Genomic DNA, 17,299 nt, shown 5'->3' with positions numbered 1-17,299 from the left:
CCCGCCCCTCGCAGGCTTGCATCTCATTGGGCCAAACTGGCACGTGATGCCAATGAGCCGCCGGGCGCCAAATTCAAACCGGGAAACGACCTGCGCCGCGAGCGGTGGTGGAGTCCGGAAGCGTCTGAGTCGCCTCCTCCCTCTACGTCTCCTTCCCGGCCGGGAAGCTGGTGAGTGGCGATCTGTACCCGTCATCCCTCGCGCTCCCCCCCCCCCCCCGATGTCTTCTCGTGGGGACTGGAAGTAGTGGCCGGGCACCCGTGTGAGAGTCGCGTTAAGGGCTCAGGGTGGCTGGGGTGTGGGAAAGGCCTGGGCCTGGGCCTGGGCCTGGACACGTCAGGGTGCTGGTGGAGGCAACCCAGATTCACCGGTGAGTGTGGCAGGCTTGGCAGTACCCCACGGTCTGGGAGGGGAGGATGGGGGATGGAGAAGGCTGAACTTGGGGAGAAGAAAGAGCTGGGGCTCTGTGTTTGGCCCTTTAGCGCTCACCTCCTTACTGCCCCCATGGGGCTGTGCATACAACAGGGTTGCTCCCGGGCTTCTACTGGTAGCAGCTTGGGCCTTTTCAGGAAGTGACTTGCTCCTGTAGGGATGCAACCTATTGGAAACTGGCTAAAGGTTACACATCCATCTTTATTTTGTGGGGATCTCTGTTTAAGGGAGTGGAGCAGAACGCAAAGGGCCCTGACATGTGCCTGGGTGACATGACCTCTGTGTAATGCTGAGTGTTCCTGCTGGTGGCCTTCAGCTGCTGGGCAGCGTTTGATCCCATGGCTGTCCACTCCCAGCACACAGGACAGCAACTCAGTTTTTTATCTGCTGGACTTTTTCCCTTTTGTAGCTGTGTAGGTGACTCTTACTAAGAATTTTCTTGTTTGCTACTTGGCTGAATCAAATCCACCAATACAGAATGACATATTTTCTTTTTGTTTCTATTCTGCCTATGATGTCAAATGATAAATAATCAATACAATGTGTGTGCTGTTGTTCTTTTACAGTTTGCCACAAGAGACAATCTCTGTTCAGTTCGTGACTGGAATGATATTTGTCAGTGGTGCTCTCAAAAGGACCCCACAGCATCTTACCCTGAAATCAGTGTCTCTGAATTTGATCTACTCCCTTGTCCTGTCCTCTCCCTGCCATTCTAAAATTTACATATTTTTTTTGTCCAGAAGGTTTAAATTAAAATTGTATGCTGCCCTAGGATGAATATTTTTCTAGTTCTTAAGAAGCCTACAGAAGGAATGGCCAAAGCATTTAGTCTGAATTTGTTTTAAAGCACTTCTAGCTTCAGGTGTGTTTATTGTGTGACTTTGTAGTGTCCAGGAGACAATATCTAGAAAGAGCTTTGCTTCCTAGATCTTATACCATCTGTTAAATCCTCTTTTCTCTAAGGCTGTGTGATCTGATGTCTAGAGCAATGAGCTATAAGAATCAGGACTGCTATTTTTCTGTTCCAGCTTCTCTTCCTTCCAGCTTGCTGACTGATTCTGGACAAGTCATTTCACAGCTAAGTCTTGAGGTTTAAGGCACCTCTTGTGTCTATTTTGTGAATCTTGTTAAAAGCATTCATTTTTGATTCTTTCCTTGTTTCTAGATTCATAGCAATTGCTGAGCATGTGTGTGCACCCCCAGTGATTTGCCTCACCTTTTCTAGCTGTTCCTGCCCTTCACATTCTCACTTTGCATCCTTTATTTTGCAGGATTTGTTCTTGTCCTTTTCAATGGAGACTGACTGCACAAATCAATAATGAGGACCAGCCCTCGCAGGCCCTTAATTCTCAAAAGACGGAAACTGACCCTCCCACAGAAGGATGCATCCAGTGCTTCAGCAAGAGATGAGCCCAGTGGTCAGGGTAAAAAGACTCCTAAGCAGGAGTACAGCCAAGGGAACCAACACAACAACCAACCCAGACACAAAATGGACTGTGGCCTGCAGAAATTCCCAGCAGGAATAAAGATCATCAACCATCCTACTATGCCCAACACACAAGTGGTGGCCATCCCTACAAGTGCTGATATCCAGAGCATCATTGAGGCACTGACAGCAAAAGGAAAAGAATGTGGCAGCAATGGGCCCAACAAATTCATTCTCATTAGCAGTGGGGGCACCTCTCATTCAGCAGATCCAGCAGCATTGCAGCATCTCCCATCAGAAGAGAAAGCCAATACAGCACCCAGTGAGGCAAATGGTTGGGAAAGAGAGAAGAATGTTATCCAGACCCCTGATTTTGCAGGAGGGACAACACTCTGGCGCTCAGGAACTGATTCCATGTTTGGGCAGGAACAGGAAGGCAACAGTATGTAGTCTTTACCCTTTTCTTGTCCTGCCATGTAGAGAATGAGACCTGAAGTATACCAATGAGTGTGGTGCCCAAATATCAGTACACAATAGTGACAACTATTCAGTTAACTACAAAATAATTGATGTGCATTAGCTATTCATATGTAGTGAATCCTGAAGGATCTTAGTGGATATATTTTTGTACAAGAAACAGGCCTGACATATCAAGGTGTATATAGTAGAGCAAAATTTTAGTGCTGGGGAAGAAAGAGGAGGTGGTTTGAGGAAATCAAGACTAGAACAAAATACTAACTTCCATTTAGCAAAAGTTTTGTGACTGGAATCAAGACTAGCACAGAGCATTCTAATGAGCAGCAAAACACATGGGCCTAGAACTTTGAAGCAGAGATGATTTCCCCTCCTTTAATAACTGTGTGGCAAGTCTCTTTCCTTCTTGGCTGTCTCATGAAGCTTCAGGCCAAAGGCTAGAAGTGGGATGGATTTTATTTTGAATGGCTGCTCGGAACAAATGTGTGTTTACTACTTAAAAAAAAAAAAAAAAAAAAAAAAAGCTTTGGTTCTTTGGGGCTGTAACAAATCTTATCCCATGGTATAGTACTGTCTGTCAGAATCCATAGGCAGCTCCAGTAGCTGTATTGCTACAAACAGCCTCACCAGAAGTAGTAAAACCATATCTGTTAGCTTTCATCACTGCTGTTAAAAAATCTGCAGATATCTGAGCTTCTGACTTAGGTCTTGTGATGGGATCTTTCTGCTGGAGCTTATGCCATCACCTTTCTTGGCCTCTGCCTATTAGATTTATCCTTTAGCTAAAAATACTTGAATTCTTGAAGTACTCTAGTCAACATAGTCCTGTTTTTGGTCGAGAGCAATAGTCTAGTTTCAATGGGGATTTTCGGGCTGCAGCTTTTTTTCAGAAATTGGGCAGATTCCTATGAAATCAGGAATTCAAGATATATCCACAAGACACTATCTTTGCAATACTATCTTGTCCCTATCCTGAGACAGAGAGATCTTTTTGAGAAGAGTGGCCAGGCTCTTCCTTTCGGCACTTGGGATTAAGGGGGAAGAGTGTTACTCATGAGTAAACAGAGCTATGGGCTTGTTATCCCAACAGGCAGCAGTGAGGCAACTAGCTCTGTATTGGATAATAGTCTCACTAACATCCAGTGGCTGGGGAAGATGAGATCTGATGGGCTAAGTCCTTGTTCTGTGAAGCAGGAAACAGAGAAAGAGAACCGGATACCTCTGCAGGAAAGAATCAAGGTAAGCAGGAGGAGACAACAGAGCATGCACTAAAACTATAGGGAAGCAATGCCTGTGGGTCAGATGGCTTGAAAGAACCAGGCATGACAATCTCTAAGTAATCAGAGATTCCCCTTTACTGATTTGAATAGCAGGACCTGGAGCATCCAGGGGTGTTCCATGGCCCTTTTCCTTGGCTTTGCAAGCACTCATGTATTATTCCTTCTGTATCTCAGACTGAAGAAGATTCTGCTGCTACCATTCCTACCTCTTCATCTTCCTCCTCCTGGCAGGATTCAGTATCAGAACGACCCCCTTACTCCTACATGGCCATGATCCAGTTTGCCATCAACAGCACTGAGAAGAAGCGTATGACTCTGAAGGACATCTATACCTGGATTGAAGATCATTTCCCTTATTTTAAACATGTGGCTAAGCCAGGTTGGAAGGTAACATGCAGACCACCAAGTAGCTGTGGGCCACAGGGTGATAATATCGTAAGCCTTTTGGATGAAAATGAAAAGTTGTTCCCCAGCCTGCAGAGCAAGATGGAAATTTTAATTTTAATTTAAAACCCCCCCGCCCCAAGTGCCCTCTCATTCCAGATGTCCATGTTCCACTTCCAGTATCCTTTTTTCTCATGCCACATAGGAAAGATGGTGGGATGCTTGGTCACTGAAGTAAGAATAGGGATCTCGGGAGTAAGGAGGATACGAGGCTTCTATGACAGGGTTGGCTGGGTATGCAGCGAACATGAAGATCCACTTCACCTAGACTTTGGAACAGAATTATTGTGCCAGGGCAGTCATGTCTGAGGCATGTCCTGCTGTGCTTATAAAACTACCGCTTTTTCTTTCCCCCAGAACTCTATTCGGCACAACCTGTCCCTTCATGATATGTTTGTCCGTGAAACATCTGCTAATGGTAAAATCTCCTTTTGGACTATTCACCCCGATGCCAACCGTTGCCTGACATTGGACCAGGTGTTTAAGGTGAGTGCCTCATGCAAAGAAAATCTCACAGTCTATCCAGTCCTTAAACACCACACTTGCCAGAGGCATCTTATTTTAGCAGGAAGGTTAAGCTGCTTTGACATCAGCCTTTTTGTAGAAGCTGGATTAGGTCTCTCTTGCTTGACAAATAGACAAGCTCTGTATTTGAAAGAGAAGGTGTCGTGGCTGTGTACATAAACTGGAACTTCTTTGGGACATGTGTATTTGTATTCTTCAGGTGGCGTGCCAAATGTAATAATGAGCTTGTTTGACCTGTTTCCAGGAGCCTGATGTAAACTCCTAGTGGGAAGGTTTCCACTGAAGTGGTCATTAGTACAGTTCCTATGCTGTTTTGACTAAAGAGTCACAAGGCAGACTTGCCCTTTCCCAGATGGATGTTTTAGGAATTATCACTTTGTGAAAGAAACCAGAGTCTGGTGTAGGTGTGGTCAGTCTTTCCTGTTTCTTGCAGTGGGTGGGCAGATTCAATTTCTAGTTTGCTCAGATTATACAAGGTTAAAATGCCCCATTTGTTCCCCTTTGGTTGATAACTTCCTCTTATTTTTCTCCCTCTCAATGCCTTGCTGCCACCAGCCGCTGGACTTGGGGTCACCAACATCGCCTGAGCACTCTGAATCAGTAAGACTTTCCCTCTGGCTCGGGGCTTGGGCTTCCATTTTCCTCTTGCCAGTCATTGAAGGAAAAGACAGAAGGCTTGGGGAGGGAGCTGGGTCACTGCTGCACCTAGTCAAACAGCTCCACACATGCCTGTTTTGGGGAAAAGTGTTGAGCCAAAGGTCTATTGCCTTCAGCTGATACGCTTTTTGTTAGCTGGTAAAACTGTACAACTTTGAGCTACTAGAAGCCTATTGCTGAAGTAGGCTGCAAAGAGCCTTCTGAGAACAAGCCCAGCCAGAGGTTTCAGGTACAATTCTGGTCTCCCTGGCTGAAGTCCCAATCTGTTTTGGGGCTCAGACCCAGAGAGAGTAGGATCTCTGTGTGCTCCTTTTCTCATATTGAACATAGCTGCACTGTGACTTGGAAGGATGAACCTGTTTGTTGTCTCTCTTGCATCCAGCTGTTTTAACAATGACAGATGTGCAAGCAGCCAATCAAGCACTCTTCTGTCACCGCTACTGCCCTGGCCCTCTTTCCATCTGCTTAGAGCTCTGATTCCTCCGTTGCCTCCACTATTCTACTCAAACATCCAGTCTATGGTTTGTGTAGAGATCCGATACACAATGAAGTTATCCTGTTTGCCTTTGCTCAGGCACTGAGGACACCAATACCCGGTTACTTCTGCAGCAGAGTCCACAGCTGGAGCAGCTCTGTTGTGCCAGGTCTTTTTCTATGTGGCTTTTGGTTGGTAGCTGGCCTGGAGATGGCATGCCACAAAATAGCAAGTGGCACAGAAATAGAGCCAGCATGAGTGCTTGGTGGTAACAGCTTCTCTCTCTGTATTAGCTTAGCACAAACCTCTGGATTCACAATTCTGAATGAGGCAGCTGTACAAAGATGGGTTCTTCTTTTTAAATCTTTTTCTTTTCTCCTTCTTCTCCTCTTTCTTTTTTTCATGCCTGCAGCAGCAAAAGCGACATGTTCAAGATCCCCAGAAGAACATGGGAAGCAACAGCAGCAGCAAAACTGAACCTCAAAATGCACGTGAGTGTCTGCATCAGCCTAGGCCTAAAAGAATCCATCCCCTAAATCTTGGATACTGTCCCAGATTCCCACAGGAAAAAAAAGTGGAAATTGTAACTCAGCCTTGCCTGCTCAAAGGCTTCCTAGAGCTGTTCTCTTCTGACAGGTTTGGAGCTGAGACAGTGCTGCTATGTCTGAGAGAGGATGAGTGGGGGGGAGATGGAGGGAGTTAGGTGCTCAAAATGGAGTGAGAGCAGAGCTCCCTCCGACTTTAGGTCTAGGATTTGTACAAAGAGCTATATTTTCTTGTTCATCAGGGCTTCTGGCTTGGGATTTGTATCCTCAAAATTAGCAGAGAAGGCTGGTGATTCTATCTCTGATCAGCTGGTTATTTTAGGGGGATTTAGAAGGACTTCCTGCCAGGTGCCTGGGTTTCAAGAGGCAGTAGAGGAAGGGCAGGAGGCTAGCAAATCTGTTCTTTTCCCCTCCAGGCCGAAAGATGAAGCCTTTGCTTCCTCGCATCAACTCCTACCTGGTTCCGATCCAGTTTCCTTTGAGTCAGCCTCTTGTCTTGCAGCCTTCTATGAAGGTCCCTCTATCCATGGCACAAGGGACATCCCTCAACAGCTCGGAGACTGTCCGGAGCAATAAGCGTGTGCGCATTGCTCCAAAGGTTGGGATTTTTTGTTTGGTTGTTTTTCCCCCCATAGCTGTTGCCTTCTTTGGACCCTGTTCTTTGCGTGGTTCCTTTGTGCATCTTTACTAGGTCCTCCAAAAGATAAGCTTATGGCAAAGAACTAGCCAGTGACAATCCTTGCTGCCCTTTTCTGTCCCTAGGGTGACTATTACCCACAAGTTGACTTGCTGTAAGGATGTTGCTTTAATTCGCTGGAGGAGGGAGAGGTCTTTCTCTACTGCTCAGATCTGAAGAAATAAGAATGTGAGCAATGGCTCTGTCTTGTCACTGAAATACTCAGATTTTGACAGCTCTGAAGAGACAGCCCTAACATAAGGAGCTGCTACTGAAAGAACACTTCTTCCTATGTAGTCTTTTCTTAGAGTTTTTGGAATTCCACAGAATTAGCAAGAAGCAAGTAACCAGTTAACTCTGGGCTGAATCAAAATGGCTATTAAACATTAAACTCTTGGCATCTCACTGACTGTTCTTCAACGCCTAGACCTTATAAAGCAATAACTTCTTCCATCCTTTCTTAACTCAGTCCTATTTTCTTTGTATGCCTGCTGCTTCATGTTCTTTCCTCCTGTGATTTATGTTTCCCCCATGCTTTTCTTTTCTTTTGATTCCCTCCTTTTTTTTGTTTCCTCCTTTGTTTCCTCATTTGTTTCTGTGAAAATTGTGCTCCTTCGTTTTGTTATTTTACATGTAGATATTGTAAGGAGAAATCAAAGGGGTTACATTTTCCAAAAATATTTAGCTTTCCTCCTGCCTGTCCACCTAGAACAGTTCTTCATAGTGGTCTCAAGGGCATGACTTCCAGTCACTTAGCTAAAATCCTTCCCATGTGATCTGTAGGCTTCTCTGTATTAATTTCACACAAAGACCAATCTCTATCTGCTGTTATTGCTACTGCTTTCTGAAGATCTTTACTGCCAGTATTTCTATTCTTCTTTCCACTATCATTTGTATATTTGGATGTGTTAGATCCTTGCTTACTGACTGCTTATCACTTGTGGGGTTTTTTGTAGATGTCACTCTCTACTGAAGAGTCATCCTCTTTACCAATGACTGCTGTCAAGGAGGAGAGTCAATGTGATGAAAGTTTATTTGCCTCAAACCATTCTCTAAAGGAGAACAACTCCCAGCCTGGTGAGGATTCAACTTCTTTCCCCGAGGCCCTCTGTATAAAGGAGGAGGAAGGCTCCCAACCAGATGACTGGCTGTCTCCATTCACCTCAACCTTACCCATAAAGGAAGATCCAGGCTTGTTCCTCCCAGTCTCGGCCACAAAGCAGAAGAAACACTTCACCTTATTGAAGTCCCCGTCTAAGGGTGTTTCCGACACATTAGTTATAAAGAGACAGGAGAGGTGGGAAATGGGCAGATCCAGAAGGAAACAGCGCCTAGCACTGCCTTGCTCAGAAGAGCCGGTCCTTGTTTTGCCAGAGGGCACTGGCTTTGACCCTTTCCGGTTAGGGGCAGACCTTCCCTTCCTGCAGGAAAGCCAGACTCTAGAGAATGTATCACAGCTCTGCTGCTCCCAGGAGGAAGAGGGGCCCTTTAAAACACCAGTCAAGGAGATGTTCAGCAAGTTGCCAGTTTCTTCTACTCCCAGCAAAGTCCCAGCTACTGCCCCCCCACTAGGGTGCCTTGATCCCTGGAAATCTGCATCATTAGCCAAGGAAAGTAATGAACTGGACTTCAGTCCAGTGAGAACCCTTCAGTTGCCATTCACACCTCTCCAGGAGAACCAGGACTTGCTGGGTTTTAACAGCACTCCCCTTAAAAATCCCCTCTTTGGATCTCCTCGGGACCTGCTCAATACAGAATCCACTGAAACGGTGCCTGGCCCCCTTACAAGCTCTCCAACTTTTATTCATGAATCCACTAAGCAGTCATCTGTTGAACTGCCAGCCTCTGGCCTTACTGAAAACCGGTCGCTCATGGAGGGCCTGATCCTGGACACCATGAATGACAGTCTGAGCAAAATCCTTCTGGATATCAGCTTTCCTGGTCTTGAGGATGAAAACCTAGGAACAGACATTAGTTGGTCTCAGCTCATACCCGAACTGAAGTAAACTGGCCCGAGGGCTGAAATTGGCTTATGCTGATATTGCAGAAAGCACTCTCCTCTTCTGAGATATGTTCACATAATCTAAGATGTCCAATATCTGCTTATGACTAGTTCCCCCACCCCTGGAAATACAGGGCATTATTGACTCCTGCTAGGCTGGGAGACAGGCCCATTGGCTGCTATAAGCTCCCTTTTATGAGCCGCAATAGACTATTATGCAGGACAAGATGGAACCTCTCTAATCTTGTGCTAGAGACAAGTCCCTGGAGAGAGATTATTGGGAGAACATCTAGGTAGGCACCGGATGGCCTTTGCTGCTGAAGGGATTAGAGAAGATAAAGACACACTCCTCAGTTACATCTGATAGGGAAGGGCCTAGGAACTTCTTCCTAGCTCTGTCCTTACTTCCCTTCACTTTATTCCCCTCTTAGTGTAGTTTTAATGTCTGTAAATACTGTACATGCCTTAAACTAGCCTTTAATTATAATAGTAACTTTATTCCTGTAGGCTTATTATGGGAATATTTGGGCTGGTAAAGGGTTTGGCTTAGAGCGTTCTCCATATGTTCCACTTCTGTACTCTTCCACCCTGGATGAGAGCCCCAATATACCATTTTTTCTTCTTTGACTTCAGAAACACATTGGCCTAGGCTGCTCTGAATGTTGCTGGGGAAGAGATCTCTATGTGACTGAGCAACAAGTCAAGTTATACTTAAACAGGTTATCTGGATTGCAGTATAAATTCTTGGTTCAGCTTCCTCTCACAGCTCCTTTCTCCAGGCTGGAATAGTGAAGAGCTGTTGCTCTTGGATCAAGCTCTAACTCTTCTGGTTCCAGAGTCCTACTATTATGTACTTAGAGGACTAGGTAGAGTCATTGTTGCAGTAAGACTGACTTCTACTGAATGGTTAAAGTGGCCCTCATTACAATCATCAGTTGAAATGGTAAAAGAGAACCTGTCAAGTAGATGCTGATATTTTCACTGAAAAGTGACCTCTTATTGAATTGTGCAACAGGGCAGCTCATCCCAGTTCTGTGGAGCTCATGTCATAGGAGGAAAGTGCCATGTAAAAGATCTTATTCTTCTGCTTACAGACAAATGATGGCTCATGCACCTCAAGCAAACACAGTTTGTGGTCACTACCTACTTAATAAAGCTTGTGTGGGAACACAGCTGAGTAGTGTCTTTACTGTTGTCAGGATTCAGGATCAGCAGTGCACCTGCTTGAAGTTTCACCCTTCTCACTTTGCCTTTTAGCAGCATGCTCAGGCTGGGGCATAGAATGAATAATTGCTTTTGCTTGCCTAATGAATGTGCTTTAGCCTTGGATCTTAATTCTGGGAGTAAGGCCAGGTTAATTTGGGAGGGGACAGGAGCAATTGGAAGAGGATGCATTTAGTTCTACTCTGCCTCAGGAGGAAACACTTTATAGGCAGGTGATAGCTTGAGAGAAGAGATGGTTTAAATGGTTTCAGTAGTAGGCTGAACAACCACAGAGATGACCTAGGCAAACTGTTTAATTTATGTGCCAGACTTTACAAGAGGATAGTAGAACTATCTTGCCTCAAAGGATACTACAAAGTTAAGTGTTAGAATGTGAGCTTCCTGGGTACTGTGGCAATGACAGTCTGTGAAAGACTCTCATGAACTGTCTAATGCCAGTTCTCTCTCCTGTATTTTTCTCTTCCCTCAGGCACCATGGTTTCATGGGTCTCTTTGTCCTACCTAAAGCCCTGAGGGCAGGAACAAATTTTTTTTGAGCAGTCAAGGAACATGAAAAGGTATAAAGAAAAGGAAATCAAAGCCAAAGGGAAGAGAGAGGCCAAGCATACACTAAAGGGATTTATCCCACCACTGTATCATGAGAAGGAACTCTAATAGAGATGCTAAGGGAGAGTGCACTACCTTTTATCCTCTATCTGGAATTCAGGATGTGCTTAATGAAGACTACGTGTCTGATCTTTGGTCCATCATGCCCAAAGATCTGGCTGGTACAAAACAACCAAGGAAATGTAGCAAACCTATTTTTGGTAAGGTAGAGAACTACAGATCTGTGGGGATTTATTTTTATTTTTTAACTTCTGCTAGCCAATGGTTGGTTTATGCCCTGCACTGCAGGATCTCATTTTTTGTTTCAGTTCTACTGGAAGAAACTCTTATCTAATATATGATACACAAAGATAGCTAATTATGTTCTGAGTTCTTCTAAGCTTCTGTTTTCAATCATAGACAACATAGGTATACTCAAGATTAGTGGGAATCTAGTGTTGAATTACCTGTTGTCATTGTTCACACAATTGCATTGATTTTTAGCAAACCTTTCTTATTTCAAAAAAGAGAAGAACAAGTGTGGCTTTACAATGCACCTCTAATCTTTTTTTGTGTGTGTATCTTTTCTTCAGCAAAACTACTCTTTTTCTAACATCCTGTTTAATGGGAAGACTTGGTAGCAAAATCCCACTGCTTCCTGCTATCACTACCTACATCCTCAAAGGACTAAGAATTAGGTATAATCCCTATTACTCCTCTTAATTACTGCAGCAATAACTTAAATATTTTTTTTTTCTGAATGGGTGAAGCATAGGGGGGAATTTAGAAAAAGGACCAAAAGCTCCTTGTTCCTATCACCAAATTTTCTCACCTGTACTATCCTGTTTCCAGCAGCATGGTGCTTTTTCTGTGATTTCTGGATAAGTGATCATTAGACCATTTTCAGTATTGCTCAGGCCATCTTGACTTTACCATGTTAAGATTTGGTTACTCAACCCCTTGCTTCATATCAAATACCTTTTCCTGCTGTTGATAGACAAATCATAACTTTACAAGTTAGAAGAATACTAACCTACTCTAAAACATCACCAACAGACTAGTTTCTGTATTTTGTAAAGGCAAATAAATTTCCATTCAAAATTTCTCCCTTCCCCCATAAATGCAAAAACAGATTTGGCTAGGTACCCTTTAAGAATTGTGGTTACGTTCTCTTATGTGCTCTTGTTATGTGCTTAAACTTATGTGCTTTGGTTTGAATGTCTCTCAGAAGATATTTAAAGCACTTAATTATTTGTTTCAGTCCTTCTGGGGTGGAATATTGGACTCCCTAATCTTCAGTTTTGTCTGTGCCTAGCACAAGTGACTTCTCAGCTTGAGGCCAATAGTGATAAAAGATTTCTAGCCTGCCATGTGAATCTCAGAACAGAAGATTTTTGTCAGTAATTCAGTCGTTAAGTCCATCGCTTCTGATTGAGCCCAAGGTTTCCTCTCCTCAAAGCAGGAAATAAGAAAGGAATTCAGAAAGCTTTAAGGTTAGGAACTGCTAGGTGCCAGTAGTCTTTTAAGTATATTTAGTTTAGGATTGATTTGCTGATGCTGCCTAGGAGGGCAGGAAGTCTTGATTCTTTTTTTGTTTATCTGCAAATGTCCTCCAGTGAGGAGTTTGCCTCCTGCAGCCCTGACTGAAATCATCATTCTCTGATCACGACATCATAACAGACAGCTGTGAAAACTGATCAAAGCTACACAGCACATCTCTCTTCAGGGAGGACAGCCAAGACTGAGGGGAAAGCCCTAAACCTAGGTCTAGGCCTAGAGGGAAAAAGAGACATGGGCAGAAGAGACAAACTGCCAGTTGTGGGTTTTCTTTGAGAGTGCTTCCAGTCTGATACTCTCTTGACATGAGCAGAGGTTAGTCTGGGCAATTTCCACTGTGGGCTTCTGATAAATGCCCTGCTAAAACACTTTGGAGTATCTTGCAATAGCGTGACTCAGTGTCGCCCCTGCTGCAACACAGGCAGGGGAGAACATACGCATATCCTTGCTCACATGCACGCTCACATTTGTGGATCGCTCAGACTCGGAGTGGACCTTATGTCTGTCCAGAATCCGTTCCCTTACCGTAGGCCACTTCATCCAATCTCTAGTTCTGACCTTAAGTTTCTCAAGATGCTGCTCTGCTAATCCCTAGCTAGTACAGCCTGAAGTTTGTTAGCAGATCTCATATGCATGTACACATAAAAGAGAGCACACTTGCACAAAAAATAGGAACAGAGTTTAATAAGACAGTTGGACAGACTGCAGTGATTAGGGAAAGGGCTTGGCCAAACAAGCTTCAAGCTTGTCAAGCAGACAAGATCAGCTGCCTACTTGCAGTCAGTCAGCCCTTTTTATCCTCCCACTTCTTTCCCTTTTCCAAGCTTGTTCTTCCCCAATTTTCCTTGATGCATCACTTTATCTGCCCTTGTTCCCTCTCAGATAAACAACACACCGCTAATTACTTTTTTCCTCATTGGTCCTGGTTTTGCTACAGCTGTACCCAAATTTGTTATTTGTGATACAGTTACCTAGGTAATATCAGACCTACCTGGTATTACTGATGCAGTCACCTAGGTATTGCTGGCCTTACAAGATTCTTATCCTCCAAAAGCGTCCAATACTCCCCTTCAGTTACCTGTAAATTTCTGCCTTTTCTCACATAACTGCCCAGTAACCACCTGTGAAATCCAGCCACCCCTCACAGTGCTATCTGTAATTTTTGCCAGCTTCTCACATTATTTTCTCTCATGTCCAGTACTTTGTCATGACATGTCAGAAATTCTTACCTTCTGTTCAGCTATCTAAACTCAAACCAGGGCCTAGTCACCTCCCTGCAGCCTTAACAGACAAAATCTGAGAATGAGTATGACAGTGCCTCAGTCACCATAGGAGCTGGGATCACACAGGTTGATACACAAACATGACATAGCAGCTAGAACTCTAGTAGTCAGTCTTAGTTGAAAAACAGAGGGTTGCTTTGAAGACTTTACCTTGAGATGTCCAGGATGGTGTAATATTTCAAGCATCTCAAACTGCTCTCCTGAAAGACACACCTGGTGGGACAAAATGTAGACATGTCTCTAGATACCTACATAGTGCTTTGTCAGGCAGCTTCTGTTAGTCTGCATTAATATTTATCTGTTCTCCTAATTCTTATGAGAACTAGAGAGTTGAGAAAGTGGTCTTGCTATAGCAAAAGACTCATCTATTAAATTCTATAGTAGATATAGAAATACTCATTTTCTTTTACATTCTGCAGGCTTTTAATACAGTTTCTATAAAACTCTGTGGCTGCTATTCCCTTCCATAATGCTGCATTTCAAGAAAGTTCTTTTTCAGACAAGGAAGATGTTAAATGCTTCAGGAGGCAATTGGCTAGCTTTCCCTCCACTGTAACTGGTTGGGAAGATTTATCAATAAGCATGATGTTCCATGGGTCATAGTCTGGTTTTTGGAATCCTATGCATGTGTGCTACACTGAACTAAGCCTTCTGGCATTTGTGTCATTTAAAGCAATGCCAGTGCTTTTATTGATCTCCCATTTACTGAGAGTTCCTAGGGCCAACCAAGAATGAAACCTCAGTATGTTGGGCATATTCAATCAGTCTATGGGCCTTTAATGCACTTGTGTCAAAGACTAACTGACAGGGAGGAGGGAGAACTTAAAAGCCAAATGAAGACTGCAATGGCTTAATTTGGTTATTTCAAGCTTGTCAATGGGGTTGTGACACAAGAGGAAGGGAAGGAAGAATGAAGAATATAGGCAAAAAAATGGAGAAGAATAGTTGCAGCAGATTGCAGTCAGCAAGGGATGGGTCAGATTACCCTTCAAAATATAAGCCATGAGCTCAGCTTCCTTGAATAGAGGACCCGGGCTTCACTGTTTGTGTAGATTGTTCCCATAAAGACACCATGGTTTTCCTGTGGTAATGGAGCACTGGTGATCAGGATGACTGCTGAGTAGAGGAGCACACTGGTTTCTGGATGTTAGAGAATATCGGACTGAAGCTGTCTAGAATTAATTGCTTAGCATAACTTGCTTAGCATTAGTAGCTAAATTTGCTGAAGCCTTAGGCCTCAAGGTGTGAATTTTTACCTAGATAAGTAAAAGGGGGCCCCAGAGCTGGTTCAAGCTGGAGGGATAAAGAAGTTACATGGACAGCAGGAGTAGCAAACCTTGAAGATAAGAAAAGAAGCAGCCTGCCTAGAGACAATGAAGGGGCCCAATGAAGAAGGGGATGAACCCAGACCTAACTATTACTATTGGTCCAAACTATTGCTTAAGGGGCAGGGAATTTAGATTATAAGGGTATAATTGCCCAGGGATTTCTTTGTTCGGGGTCCCTCTTCGGAGGCACCCAGCTCAAGCTGTAATTACCACACATGTATCATTAAATTTTATTTCTCTCCAATCTGACTTCGAACTTCTGCCTCAGCGGGAACCTAGGGTCGGACCCTGTTATGGTGGCTGGCGAGCCTAATAGTTTCCATAACACTGGACTGTGTGCTGTTCCTAGCCACAAGACACATGTTTTGTTTTCCTCCTGGACAAAGCTATTTCAGAACTCGGGGCTGCAGACTATGTAAGCATAAGCAAATTGAAAGAGTGGGAGTGTTCAGAAGCCATGTTTTGCACTCTTGGAGGCAGGGAGAAAAACAGTAGGAGCACCTTCCAAGAGGCAATAGCAGAGTTGCACAGAGTTGTGCCCAGAATTGCAGCAGAGGTGAGTGGTGGGATGAAGGACTGCATGTGTAGGGATGTCTGTGTATTGCTCAGCTTTGCTATATTTATTTGATACCCTTGGAAACAAAGGCAGAGGGAGGGGAAGAACTCTGGCCAGGAGAAATGTTTACTAAGTACTTAAACCGTTCTTTTTTTTTCCTTCTTCTTTCTTTCTTTTTCTTCCTTCTTCTTTCTTTCATTCTTCCCCCCACACACACTTGTACCCAGCTAGACCTGCATCTGGGATGAGCACCTGGGCAAACAGAGTTCCTGTGTGAAGCATGTGACATAGCCAGGATTCTCCTTGGGACCTTATCATCAACTGGCCATCACAAGACCATCATGCACAGAAACCAAGATTAAAGTCCATCAGAAACTGCGCTCAGCCTGGGAAGATGATGGCCAACTGCCATGTCTGGGGTTACAACAACTGACTAGATGTGATGAGACTGCCACGGCTTTTTCCTAGAAGGCCGGGTGTACCTTATGACAGCAACATATGGCGATGGATTATAGCACTTAAGACCTACTGGGCATCCCACTTCTCTGCCCCTACTCCTTCTTTCATGAATGGGAATACCTACCTGAAGTTCATCAGGGAGTGTGTTGTGTTTGTGAACCAGAGAAATAAGAAGTAGCAGTGGTGCAAGCACAGAAAGGATTAGACACATATGAGCAACTGGAGGTGAGGAGTGTATGCCAAGCTGCCCCTCTAGGGAGCAAAGGACACATCTCACTTCCTGAGGGCTTTAAACAGTAAGAAACAAAGATTTTCCCCTCCTTTGCCCCCCTAGGTTTCACTGAGAACGTGCCAGAACACTGGAACCCAATCACTTTTCCACTGGGGAATGATGGGCTCTCCACTGTGTAGGAGGCACCTAGTACTGCCCTTGTCCAAAGTAATTGAGCAGATGGAAACTTCTCCAGGATTTGGTTGGAATCCTTGCTGGTAACACTGCTGCTATCTGCCCTGTACAGGAGAAGGTGAAGAATAGGAGACCACGCACAAGGCCGAAAGACTCCTTGCTTCTGAGTCACTAGTTGACATCAAGAAACTTGAGTCATGGCTCTTTGCTTCTGCTCCCCTGCCTGAAAAACAGCAATACCTACCTTCTTTTGCAAAGCACTTGCATGCTTTAGATGACCTATGGAAAGGCAACATAAGTGGAACAGAGCTGCCTTCTGTCTTTCTTCAGTATATAAACCTTCACTGCCCATGAACAACAGCTGTTTCTCCTGGACATCTGCCAGCACACATTACACAGTCCTGAACACTATTCAGGTTTCTCACTATTTCACAAAACGGTTGAGGTTGGAAGGGACCTCTGGAGATCATCTAGTCCAACACCCCTGCTCAAGCAGGGTCACCTAGAGCACGTTCCACAGGATCGCGTCCAGGCGGGTTTTGAATATCTCCAGAGAAGGAGACTCCACAACCTCTCTGGGCAACCTGTTCCAGTGCTCTGTCACCCTCACAGTCAAGAAGTTTCTCCTCATGTTCAGATGGAACTGTCTGTGTTTCAGTTTGTGCCCGCTGCCTCGCGTCCTGTCGCTGGGCACCACTGAAAAGAGTCTGGCTCCATCCTCTTGACACCCTCCCTTCAGATACTTGTACATGTTAATAAGATCTCCTCTCAGCCTTCTTTTTTCCAGGCTAAACAGGCCCAGCTCTCTCAGCCTTTCCTCATAAGAGAGATGCTCCAGTCCCCTAATCATCTTTGTAGCCCTTCACTGGACTTGCTCCAGTAGTGCCACATCCCTCTTGTACTGGGGAGCCCAGAACTGGATGCAGTACTCCAGATGTGGCCTCAGCAGGGCTGAGTAGAGGGGG

General features: G+C 44.5%; 2 protein-coding genes across 5 annotated transcripts; both read left to right on the top strand.

Annotated features, from left to right (window-relative positions):
- The first annotated feature begins 114 nt into the window (after positions 1–114).
- FOXM1 (forkhead box M1) lies at positions 115–10,099 on the top strand. 4 transcript variants are annotated; one of them, XM_067289836.1, is made up of 9 exons: positions 115–170; positions 1,704–2,300; positions 3,423–3,571; positions 3,787–3,999; positions 4,414–4,542; positions 5,137–5,181; positions 6,129–6,204; positions 6,675–6,856; positions 7,891–10,099. In XM_067289836.1, exons 2-9 carry the CDS (start codon positions 1,751–1,753, stop codon positions 8,938–8,940), a joined length of 2,394 nt encoding a protein of 797 aa, XP_067145937.1. In that variant the 5' UTR covers positions 115–170; positions 1,704–1,750; the 3' UTR covers positions 8,941–10,099. The 4 variants fall into 4 exon arrangements, with proteins under 4 accessions (XP_067145937.1, XP_013811711.1, XP_013811713.1 ...); XM_013956257.1 differs by having other exon boundaries at positions 6,126–6,204; XM_013956258.1 differs by lacking the exon at positions 115–170 and adding an exon at positions 328–370 and having other exon boundaries at positions 6,126–6,204.
- A 5,271-nt stretch (positions 10,100–15,370) lies between these two features.
- On the top strand, positions 15,371–16,228 carry TEX52 (testis expressed 52). Its single transcript, XM_067293501.1, is given in 4 exon segments — positions 15,371–15,469; positions 15,761–15,877; positions 15,879–16,101; positions 16,104–16,228. Coding segments are annotated over 4 exon segments (564 nt in total).
- Positions 16,229–17,299: the final 1,071 nt, after the last annotated feature.

This window comes from Apteryx mantelli, chromosome 1 (assembly GCF_036417845.1).
Source record: "Apteryx mantelli isolate bAptMan1 chromosome 1, bAptMan1.hap1, whole genome shotgun sequence".
NCBI lineage: Eukaryota > Metazoa > Chordata > Aves > Apterygiformes > Apterygidae > Apteryx > Apteryx mantelli.
This window is presented reverse-complemented; position numbering and strand designations above follow the sequence as displayed.